General features: G+C 41.8%; 1 protein-coding gene across 1 annotated transcript in view; it reads left to right on the top strand.

The window, feature by feature from the left end:
* The first annotated feature begins 4,861 nt into the window (after window positions 1–4,861).
* The window catches only part of LOC126259438 (zwei Ig domain protein zig-8-like), a 473,263-nt gene continuing 465,867 nt past the window's right edge, over window positions 4,862–12,257 (top strand). The window contains exon 1 of the mRNA XM_049956253.1: window positions 4,862–4,988. Within this exon, the coding sequence (XP_049812210.1) occupies window positions 4,883–4,988 (106 nt within the window). The 5' untranslated portion in view covers window positions 4,862–4,882. The remainder of the gene's footprint in view (window positions 4,989–12,257) is intronic.

Genomic DNA, 12,257 nt, shown 5'->3' with positions numbered 1-12,257 from the left:
GTGTACCGTGTTTTGTCACTCCACTCAACATTTTTCCACTGTTTAATCGTCCAATGTTTACGTTACTTACACCAAGTGAGGCGTCGTTTGGCATTTACCGGCGTAATGTGTGGCTTATGAGAAGGAGCTCGAGCATGAAATAGAGGTTTTCTCACCTCCCGCCGCACTTTCATAGTACTTGCAGTGGATCCTGATGCAATTTGGAATTCCTGTGTGATACTCTGGATAGATGTCTGCCTACTATACATTACAACCCTCTCCAACTATTAGCGGTCTCTGTCAGTCATCACAAGAGGTCGGCCTGTACGATTTTGTGCTGTACTTGTTCCTTCATGTTTCTACTTTACTGTCACATAGGAAACAGTGGACCTAGAGATATTTAGGAGTGTGGAAATCTTGCGTACAGAGGTATGACAAGTGACACCCAATCACTAGACCGAGTTCGGAGCCCGTGAATTCCGCGGAGCACCCCATTCTGCTCTCTCACGATGTCTAATGACAACTGAGGTCGCTGATATAGAGTACCTGCCAGTAGGTGGCAGCACAATGCACCTAATACGACAAACGTATGTTTTTGAGAGTATCCGGATACTTTTGATCACATAGTGTATGTTCGCTTTTTCGAAATGCCAAACGTGAAGCTGTAAGATCACGTAACTACAAAATTATGCGAATAAAATTAAGAAAACTGATTTTCTTTGTTATACTAGTAAAAACATTATAGGAGCGCTCTATCAAAGAAAAGTAAAAGCCGGAAGAACTGAGCAAAAACTGCCGCCATTTCGAGAAGTTTTTCTCCAGTTCATTATAAAATCGTATCGGGAAAGATTTGGCCAAGTATGAGGTGTAAACGATCGTTAGACCTACCAAGAAGATTAATGAATATTTAAGAACAGAGGAAGGTGCACGGCACTCCTTAGCAACACCTTTGGCACATGAAACTCCAAGAACTTGCGGACAAGTGTATACATGAGCCACGAAAGACGCGTCAACACCTGCATAGCCGAACACAAAACGAACTGGCGTCCGGGACATACTGAAAACTCGGCGGTAACAGAAGGTTTTTTTTCTATATGGGAAGCCCTAAATAAAAACCAGTGAGAAGCGAGTTTTAGAAATGAAATCGCATTACCAATCACGAGTGTATAGAGAGGCAATATATATTCGTAAACACTATAATAATTATAAAAGAAAAGAAGGAGGTTAGAAGTCGGATAAAATATGGACGCCGACTTTGCACTAACAGAATGACAGTCGATTATTTTTAATCGAGCATGATGACACACCGAATCACATGACATATGGTGGTGCCTTGTACGCGCTCTATAAGTCGAGAGCCTCTCAAACCTTACTGGCAGTAGATGTTTTACCTCGGAAGATATCTCCCGCAGTTGGAGACGATACGTCAGGAAGTACAGTGCCCACAACCTCTCCGTCTGGAAGTTTTAATTGAAGAAGTGCCGACCGTGAAAGCCTATACTGATTAAACCTCATTCTCGGAAGTAGAAAAAACAAAAAGATTTTGGCTTAATCATTAGAGAAACAGATTATAGTTGCAAATTCTATCCCGCTTGCTTTGTAATCTCATAAGATGGCGTCACTAACGGGACAATCCAGCGCTAACAACTTCCTACAGTCAGGACGTTTAAGCATGACATAAATACCATCATGTGGAGATGGGCCAGCTGAAGCCTAAAAATCTAGCAGTTAGACAAATAAAGATTAAAAGCAAAATATAGCTGTTTATAGAGTTTTCCTCTCAAGACACATCAGTAGCTGCATTCAAAGTAAAATATCCTCTTTTCTGATCGCAAAAGACCATCCAGCGCGTATGTAAATATTTCTTAACTGTGGCAATTTGTGTAGGCCTATTGGTCGACATTAGTCTACCAACAACTGTGTACCTATTGCAAATATTCTAGACGCTCCACGAATGTTGAATCGGATTGTGGACATGCGTAAAATGTGGTCTACAGATAATTGAGAAGGATGACAAAATTAAAATTCGTCATCACGAGATCGCTGGTGAGACTCCAATTCAGTTACGTTATCTACTCAGTTTATTAATCACCAAGTCCACTTCCAGGTGCTACGGATTCTGTAGAAAGTTGGATGCTGAGGACGGGCCTGCAGTGACGTAGGCAGCTATTTCACATCTCCGCTACGACAGCTGTCCAGCGTCACTATTTGGGTCCGCATTGCACACTGCGGTGGTCGTCCTAACATAGAATATTCTTGAGTAACAGGTTATGCTGACGCACCTGGAGTTTCTGTGGAGCATTATAGAGTGGATTAGAAACTAAATACAGAGGGGTCCAAAAAATGTATCCACTGTTTAAAAGTCCGTAACTGTCAAACTAATTGACGGAGTTGTCTCATCTTGGTAGTATGATAGTTTGTAGTTCCGGCAATCGCCACACAAGCGTTGTATTGCGTTGTTTTGTTTTGTCAGATGACAGTCGCCAGATAGTGTTTTGTTCTTAGTTGCACCTAGTTACTCGAGTAAACAAGGCTGGCGCAATGCTTACATTCGATGAAAGGATGTCAGTTTTGAAGTGGTTTTTTAAGTACGAAAACATTAATGAGGTTCAACGCAATGGGGAAATGAGTATCAAACAGAGCCACCGACACGTTTAACGATTCGTCGCATTCGAGATAAGTTTGACGCCGAAGGCTGTGTTAAAGATGTACACAAACAACGATCGGACGACCTGTAACAGTAACAAGTCCAGCTAACTCCCGTCGTGTGTTACAACAATTCACTCGCTCACCACAGAAGTCTGTGAGACAGTGTGCCCGTGAAACTGGAGTGAGTCGCTCATGTGTTCGGCGAATTTTGAAGACAGCAAAGCCCGCATCTCGTGGTCGTGCGGTAGCGTTCTCGCTTCCCAGGCCCGGGTTCCCGGGTTCGATTCCCGGCGGGGTCAGGGATTTTCTCTGCCTCGCGATAGCTGGGTGTTGTGTGCTGTCCTTAGGTTAGTTAGCTTTAAGTAGTTCTAAGTTCTAGGGGACTTATGACCACAGCAGTTGAGTCCCATAGTGCTCAGAGCCATTTGAACCATTTTGAAGACAGCAAAGTGGAAGTTCTACATCCCACGATTGCTACACGCAATGAACGATTACGACCCAGATCGTAGAATGGAGTTCTGCGAGTGTTTTGCTAACATGGTGCGCAACGATGAAGAATTTGGAGAGATGATTGTGTGGTCTGATGAGGCACAGTTCAAACTCAATGGTACAGTAAATCGCCACAATTGCATCTACTGGGCCGCCGAAAATCCGAACGTCCATGTAGACAAAGCCGTGAATTTGCCAGGAGTAAATGTATGGTGAGGGTAGTCTTACCGGGGTTGATTGGGCCATTCTTCTTTGACGGCACAGTTACCGGTGTGGTGTACCTTCAGAAGCTTCAGACATCCATTTTACCTGCCATCCGAGACTTGTATGGAGACGGAAGAGTTTACTTTCAACAATATGGTGCCCTCATCCACTACCAAAACCGTGTTAGGGCGTATCTCAACGAAAATCTACCGGGAAGATGGATAGGACGTACAGGTGCTGTGCAGTATCCACCACGTTCCCCAGACCTAACTCCTCTGGACTTTTACCTGTGGGGAACATTAGAGGACGTCGTTTATCGACAGAAGCCAGCCACAGTGGATGAACTTCGAGAATCCATCGTACGTTCATGTACAAATATCCAACTGAACACGTTGCAGTCTGTAGTTCGTGTTGCAGTTCGGCGGCATCGTCTGTGTGAGGATGTTAATGATGACCATTTCGAAAACCTACAGTGATGTCTTTAAGTTGGACGTTAAGCTACATTTTCACCAAAAATGAGACAACTCCGTCAATTAGTTTGCAACTTATGAACTTTTAACCAGTGGATACATTTTTTGGACCACTCTGTACAACATTCACATTAACAGGCAATATAGTGTTAGATTCATTCATACATCAAATAGGAGTACGGGAATAGCTGTTAAGGACGCTACGATAATAGTAAAATAGCCGCAGGTATTTTTGTGACCACAATTTTTAATGGCGTATTCCAAAAATATCATCGTCAAATTCCCTTAATTGAATGTGATGATGATGTTTCCGAAACGCGTCATTAAAAAGAGTGGTCACAAAAATACCTGTGGCTGTTTTGCTATTATCATAGCTTCCATAATAGCTATTCGAACAACATCTGTAATGGTCTAATGTTCAAATGCTAGGACATTTAACGAGAGAGAGAGCTATTTGCATTTTGAGTACGTTTACGCGCTAGGAAACATTGCAGCAGTCCAGATTACTGTTAGGCAGCGCTGATAACATCGTCCAAGTGGTTTCCCTTCAGCACCTCACGAATATTCGTTAAACGCCGCTAATTCTCTCCGTGTCGGGACCGAGAAGAAAAAGCGCGGTTAATGAGCCCCTAAGTACGGCAAACAAGGATTGGCACACACGCAAAGCATATGTCAACAACATAGCCAAAGGTCCTCTTCCGGACAACAGCGATGCGGTGTCAACAAACGGTGCGCCGGTAGTGTTTCGCCACCTCCGTCACTCATCGTCAGTGCTCGTTAGCGGCAGGCCGGGCAGCTGGTGGCCCGTTTCCATTAACTGCAGCCGGCGCCAAAGCTCCGTAATTAAAAAGCTGCGCGCCGGGGGCGGTGGCGGCAGCTCTCGCTGGAGGCGGCAGCGGTGGCGGCGGCGGCCGCGGCGGTGGCGGCGCCCCCAGAGCGTCTGTGCCGCGGCGTGGCCCACTCGGTATTGAGCGGCCGGCTGGGCGGAGGCGGTGGGGGCGGAGGGGCGGCGCGCGCTGCGCGGCCGGAGCACCCGGGACCGGAGCGCCGGCAGTCGCGCGACGGCCGCTGCCGGACCGACAGCTGCAGACATGGCCGCCCCCGGAGGCGGAGGCGGTGGCGCGGCCGGAGGCGGCGGCGCCGTGGCCAGGGGCGGCGGCACGCTGCTCTTCCTGCTGCTGCTGGCGCTGCGAACAGGTCAGCCACCCCTCAGTCCGTGTCGGCGAGTGTCAGTGGCCCTCTGTGGTCGTCAGCTGGTGCGCCCTGGCGCCTGCCGACCACGTCCCTAGATATCGCGCCGGCGCAGCCAAAGGAGCCTCTCTAGTGTACTCATCTCTCGCAGATTCTTATACAGGCGCTGGAGCGTTTTTACTTTTAGGGTGTCTGTGAACACCCTTTTCAGCTGTGTTATGAACCAGTGTGCGTTGTCATCTCAAATTTCCCAATACGTCATCCTTCTAGTGATTCTAAGTACCAGAGAAAAGTCAACAGAATTGTAAGAAATGTGCGATTCTCTATTCGGTACTTACATATCACATAGAAAACATATCTCCACTTCGATAAGTGTACTGTCTTCGCCGAGTCATCTTGAAGATATGTGTCTTGTCATCACGATTTACTTGACCAATGTTGTCGTTATGGTGAAAAGGAATGCAGCGGAAGATTATACTAACACGAAAAGTGTTCGGGTTAGCTCGATAGTTCCGATGAATTTTGCACAGTACTTACAGTTATTTGCTGAAATGGGATGTATCACATATATCATTACCTCGCCACCAATATTTTTTCATAACTGTTATCGTTGTAGTTTAATAAATCTTATGTGGGAGAGTCAAGCGAACGTCGAAATGTACATACTCTATAATATAACACAACTTACTATTTTTATAACCAACGTTCATTCGTGTTTATTTTGCAATTTCTTAACTTTTCTAAATAATTTTTTCTTTTAGCATTAGTGAATTATTGTGTCTCAAACACCATTTTCTTTCAATAAATTCTCGTTCTAGCGAGGAGAAGCAAAAAAAGAGAGTTGTACTTACTTTAGTCTCACGAATTCTTCAGATTAATTTATTTCCGGGAATTGGTTGTACATTTTTGCAACGATGTTTTTTATTGTAGAATTGTATCAGAGTATCATTTTGTCTCTATTCTGTAGAGCTAGTGACACAGTACAAGCCATTGTTAATTATATCAATACACCGTAATTGTAAATTGTATTGCCTGGTTGTGCTTTTAAGATTCGTAAGTGTTAATCTGATACATATAAGCATTTATTATTTAAGTTCTATGACAGCTGGATCATCAGCGCTAGAAGTGTATAACTAGCACTATTCTTTCTGTAAACTCATAAATTTATAAAATATACGGTTTCTAACACGTTTCTTTTTTTCTATAATTCGCGACCCACGAAAGTTCCATATTTGGACGACTTAGATATCATAATATTAGTCCGTTTTTAGAGCGGTGGTATTACAACATGTCGTACTATAATACCAACTCATAAGCCATTCTGGATAATTAGCTGCAAAGACCTTACGTGAATCGAGTTACTAAAATATTTCAACAAGTAACCACAGTTACAACAATTAGAATATATGCTCCTAGCGACCTATTCTGTGATAAATAGTATCTATTATCGTCTGTATCGTAGTTTAGTCGGTATTAATGAAATTGTAGAAGAAATAATCCAGAAATGAGCTTTCTTAGACAATTGAAAGAGATATGACATTTGCGCAAGTGTGTTAAAAGCGCTGGTATCTCGTTAGTGCCAGCGATTTTTAGGTTCCTACCCACACACACAAAAGTTTTACATCATCCACAAGAACGTTCATTATCACATCAGAGCATCTTGTACGGTTCTGTAGTTACGAGCGTCAGCGATTTCTTGAAATAGTCGAATTGGCCGTGAGGATAGGTTGCTACTTGCTGTGGTATAAATTATATTCGTTACACACAGCATCCATATATTCTTTTACATTTTAATCGTAGTCCTCGCAACACACTTCTTAATGGCTGGAACCTTTACTACAATAGTTACAGGTACGATAAGGAATGAATAGTTCTTTCACGCTCTTATTTTCTTATTGTCTCCTCTTAATTTCATTCATTGCTCTCATGGGGTCGATAACTGAAAACAGTTCTATGGTACTCCACGAATGAAAATTACCTTATATTATCGTGTTATTTCCATAACATTAAGCTTTATGAGTTTTACGCTGTGGAAAAAATTTCAAGAAATTTAAATTTTTTTCTGCTTTTAAGCTTACGTGGGTTTAATCGATAGTCTTTAGTTACTGTTGATTATGCGAATTTATGCGAATTTATTCTGCGTCAATTTCTTTTAGAAAGATATCCTCATCTGAAAAAAATTATGTGAGAATTGGATCGTTACACATGATTTAGAGTTTTTTTCAAAACATGTTTTGCTTTAGGAAGGATGTAACTGCGGCTAGAAGAAAAGTTATGTCAGCTTCTGACAGTTTTAAATACGTCTAGGCTGCAACCAGTGTGAAAGTGAATCTGAATTTGAAAACTGTAAATCTATGTTGACCTCTAGAAAGAAGGCTACTGTACTTCATATACAATTACAGCAAATATAATAAAGGTACTTCAACTATAAAACGGCATTTGCACTTAGTAAACAAATACTTTTGTAAATTTTAGATTTGTTTTGTCGACGACGGCCCACGACGATCAGAAAACCACTTCTCTAACCTCTACTGCGTCATCATCGCAACAACCGTCGAAGGCAATTCCGGAATGCGAATTATTGCTGGAACATATGGAAAAAACGCACGGCCATACAAGGTTCATTTGAGGGTCGTCGACTGGAAGATGCCTGCAATATTTTGACTTCATTAAGTGAGCGTACAGTGCTGGGCCAAATGGAATCGTGGATGTAAAGTCAGACAACAGATACTAAATTATATTCAAGGAGTCACGGTGCTTCATTCCGTTGCGTTTCATAGCTATTCACTGGTGAGGACTTCGCAGCCAACGGTATTTACACAGGTACGAATATTACGCTGCGATGTGGTGCAGCAACCGGGAAAATAGAGAGCAGATCCCTTAGCGGTAAACCCATCTGACTTCTGAGAAATCTAAAATAAGCACTTCTTCCTAAATTAATTCACCTTTCCACCGAATGCCTTGGAAAAGCGTGTAACAGCTTGTTAATTCTGCAATTAGACTCGGATAACAACGCAATTTCGACCGGCCGCCGTGACGCCCTATATGACGTCAATTGCGTGCGGTTTGGGGACGCCGTGGGGTCAACAGGCCGCATTCCCGGCTGTTGGCGGGTTTGCAGGCCATGGGAGTGCTACTTCTCATTCATGTAGCTCCTAATTTCGTCCCATGACGCTGAATGCACCCAGTTTCAGTCCTTTGCAACGAGGAACATCGCTCACGGTATCGGGAATTACGCCCGAGTCCTCTGCTACGTTTAGGAGCAGGGGGTAGCCAGTTGTGTGGAGATTTATTTTTCGTAGCTGCTTCACTCTACTGTTGTTGCCATCGGTTACTACACTTTGAATAGTACTACCATTCTGTTGGACAATGGTGATATACAGGGTGTTAGGAAAGTCCCATTACAAACTTCTAGGAGTTGTAGAGGCAAGTGAGTAGATAACATTTTGAGCACGAACCCACGTCCAGAAACGTGCCTTTTCCGTTCTATGACGGGTTTCAATGCAGATCCAGCAATGCATCCACTTCTGCTTGTGGAATTGAATAACGCGCGACACAATACAGTTACTAGGTAACAATTCGAAAGGAAACATAATGAAACAATCGTTTATCACTTAAGCACATTTGTTCATATTAACACTTAAACATTATTCCAAAACAAAAAGTAACGAAGCATTCTGTACGTACAGAGGGTAATGTTTAAGTGTTAATTCAGACAAACGTGCACAAGTGCTAAATCGTTGTTTCGTTGTGCTTCTTTTCGGATTGTTACCTAATAACCGCATTGCATCACGTCTAATTCAGTTCATCAGGTGGAAGTGAATGAGTCAAACATTTGAACTGAAACCGTCGTAGAAAGAATCCGGACGTGGGTTCGTGTTCAATATATCACTCACTCCCCTCTACAATTCCTAGAGTCAGTTATGCGATTATCAGAACACCTTGTATGTGCTGATAATCATTACGAAGTACATGACTGACCGTATTCATATTATAACACACATTACGTTTGTTACACATTCCAACGACGAGTGGAACACAGAAACAATGAGTGCTTATTAATTTTAGCTGTCTGTGCCGTCCTATCTCTATTCAGTTCTGGAAACATTACTGGGACGTCTAACGTTGATTCAAGCGGAATATTCTACTTATTTCACCTACTTTCTACCAATCACAGACGCTACCTCGTGTACATCTGCAAACATACTGTGGAAGCCACTGCATACTTAATGGCGGAGAGTAACTTGTAACACTACTAGTAATTTCCTGCATATTCCTCTGTACGAGCCTTAATTTCTCTTATCTTCGTGGTCTTTAAGCGAAATGTACGTTGGCGGCAGAAAAGTGCTGCAGCGAAATTCACATGTCGGTTCCGTAATGTTTGGGGAAATGAACGTCTTCTTCCCTCTGGGGATTCCCATTTGAGTTCTCGAAGTATCTCCGTAATACCTGCGTGCAGCACGCCTCTGAATTGCTTCTGTGCCGCCCTTTAATTGGACTGGGTAGGGATCCCAAACACTCGATCAGCACTCTAGAATGAGTCGCACTATTGTTCGATACGCGGTCTCTTTTACAGATGAGCTACAGTTTTTTTAAATTCTGACAAAAGACCAAAGTCCACCAACTGCCTTTTCTTCTACCGTCCTTATGCGCTCGTTACATTTCATCTCGCTTTGAAACGTTACGCCTAGATATTTAATCGACGTTACTTTGCCGAGCAACACACTAATATTGCCTTGTTCGAATATTATGGGACTCATTTTCCAACTTATCTACATTAGTTTTAACTTAGATCAAACTGCCATTCATCATACGAACCACAAATTTCTTCTACATCATCCTGTATCTTCCTAAAGCCACACAGCGAGGAGGCTTCCCCGTGTACCGGCATCGTACCTACAATTATATCGCAATCAACCTCTTCCACAGATTCATAGCATCCTGCATGGAACTTCGTCCAAGTGGTCTATCCATTTCACATCCATACATCGATATATGGCACTCACTTGACTCCATTCTGGGTTCATTAATGTTGTGGTGACCTATTTCAGCTTGATGGCTTCTGAAGAACACATATGTAGTTTTTCCACATTAAACTGTAGTTTCCTCAGTTGATAATCTATGCAGATCCGAGTGAATATTGCTATAGTCGTTATCTTGTACCCGCGACACCTGCTATCGGACTAAGATTATACATATATCTACATATGTTATCACTGATATATGACGTGCTCAATAATGGTGCTATGATGTTTTCTGAGACGCGACTGGGATTTCTGGCGTTGTAGTAGATGAGTCACCATGAAATGACTTTCCGATTGGCTAATTTCAGTAATTTTTTCCTTTTACTGGAAGTCCGTGTGGTACTCAGCAAACCGTCCTTTGTACTACTGACGTCGACTGGACACTCAAGTATTTCGTTTTCCGTCTTATATCGTTTATTACCGTCCGATAACCTCTTTTCCGTTATAACCGCGGGAGGAGTCTGTATTGTAATGTGAAATTTCATCCATGTCGAAACAGGTCATGTTTTATGTAATATGAGAAATTCCGGATGTGGATTATTACATGACGGTAAACTTCTAATTACTGAGGAACTATGAATAATTATTTCTGTTAGTATTATTTATTCCAATTATTTTTGTGACATGATTTCAGCCAATTGGTAATCACGGTAACGGTGCTGCTGATGCGTACACTGTAATGGTGAAAGACAGGATAGTAACTTGAGACAACTGCACAACTGCAGTTCGCGTATACTGTCCAGATATCTACAGTTTCGTTACTGATCCAGTGGTCTGATACTTACGTGTGGCATTCTCCCAATGAGAGTAATAAAAGACGCATTGAAAAATATGCTTATAAAATGACTCCTACCAGTTAATTCGCTCTTTGCTTCGTAATTCACGCAACCGTCCTCATACGAATGCTGCCGCACAGAGTCTATAGAAGTTTTATTTTGTTTGGACCTGAAATCATTATTTTCAAAAAGGGAATAAAAATTATTTAGTTCAGGTATCGTAAAGAGACAAGAATCTAAAATTTTGTGAATGCACTATTCTTGTGATATGACAGAACCATTAGGGAAGGGTGTTGTACCCAGGAACTTTTCAGACTTTCACCTCTAGTTACAGCTGTAACAGAAGTTTAATACATTTTGTTACTCCATTTTTAAATGACAGCATCCACTTTATGTGTACTGAAGTCTTTTTCTGAATTTACAAATTTAACTCTGCAAAAGTAAGGGTTTGCAAATGTCAGTAATTGTTCTGAGGTACAACATGGTCTTTACATAGTAACAAATATTCTGCTCAAACTCAAAAGTGTTACAAACGAGAAAATCTTGTCAACGCATTATTTAGCAGTTCATGTGTTGAATTATTTTTATTACCAATAATCAGTAAGTAATATTAAATTAATAGGATGTATTATCAGAAAACCAATTACAAGTTAGCAAACTTCTGGAAATAGAAGCTGCTGGCAACAAAGACAAATTTCCATTTTCTAGATATGGAAATTGTCAAGACAAAAAATCTCAGTTCATTTATATCACTTGATCAATGGTAGAAGCCCATCTTCCATTTCAATGGACTTTGGACTTGGTGTGGCGAAATTAAGCACACATTGTGCAACTAGGTTTAAAAATACAGACATTTTACTCATCATAAAATTCTGTAACTGAAGAACTAAAAGTTTCCTCCCAATAGATTTAATATATTATGCTGCAATTACATGTATGGAATTCATCGCATTTTCAAATGCTGCAAAAACGCGACCTTATATCTCATAACAACAAAAACAGCACAAAATTCCGGAAACTGTTTATGGCAGTTTGTAATGCGCATTTCTTCATGTGATTTTCAAATCACTCATTAGATAGTAACGTCTACTGGGAAACAACATGTGTCCTAGGTATACTATCCTCTAGGTACAACAACATCCGCCAATGAACTTGGGAATGTCATCTTTCTCTTGAAACGTTTTTGCATATTTCGTCTTGCCCCTGTTGCAGCGTTAGGCATAGTAGAACAAACTAGTGTAGGTCGGCAAAGTGACAAGAACATTCCGTTTATAAAGACCGTCCTTACCTGTTGCCCTTTGGAAAAGACATGTGCTAATAGCACTTTTCTGTCGGCAGACCCCACTAACCTGTACAGTCTGAGATTTCATGGCTTTCATTTCACAAACTTATAGCAGCTGTGGCAATATTGGCTAAAATTCCAATAAATAGAATGTCTTGGGCCTTTTCCTTTGTATAGTCTGTCGTTAGGTACT

This window comes from Schistocerca nitens, chromosome 5, assembly GCF_023898315.1.
Source record: "Schistocerca nitens isolate TAMUIC-IGC-003100 chromosome 5, iqSchNite1.1, whole genome shotgun sequence".
Lineage (NCBI taxonomy): Eukaryota > Metazoa > Arthropoda > Insecta > Orthoptera > Acrididae > Schistocerca > Schistocerca nitens.
Note: the sequence above shows the minus strand (reverse complement) of the source record. Positions and strands in the feature narration are given on the sequence as shown.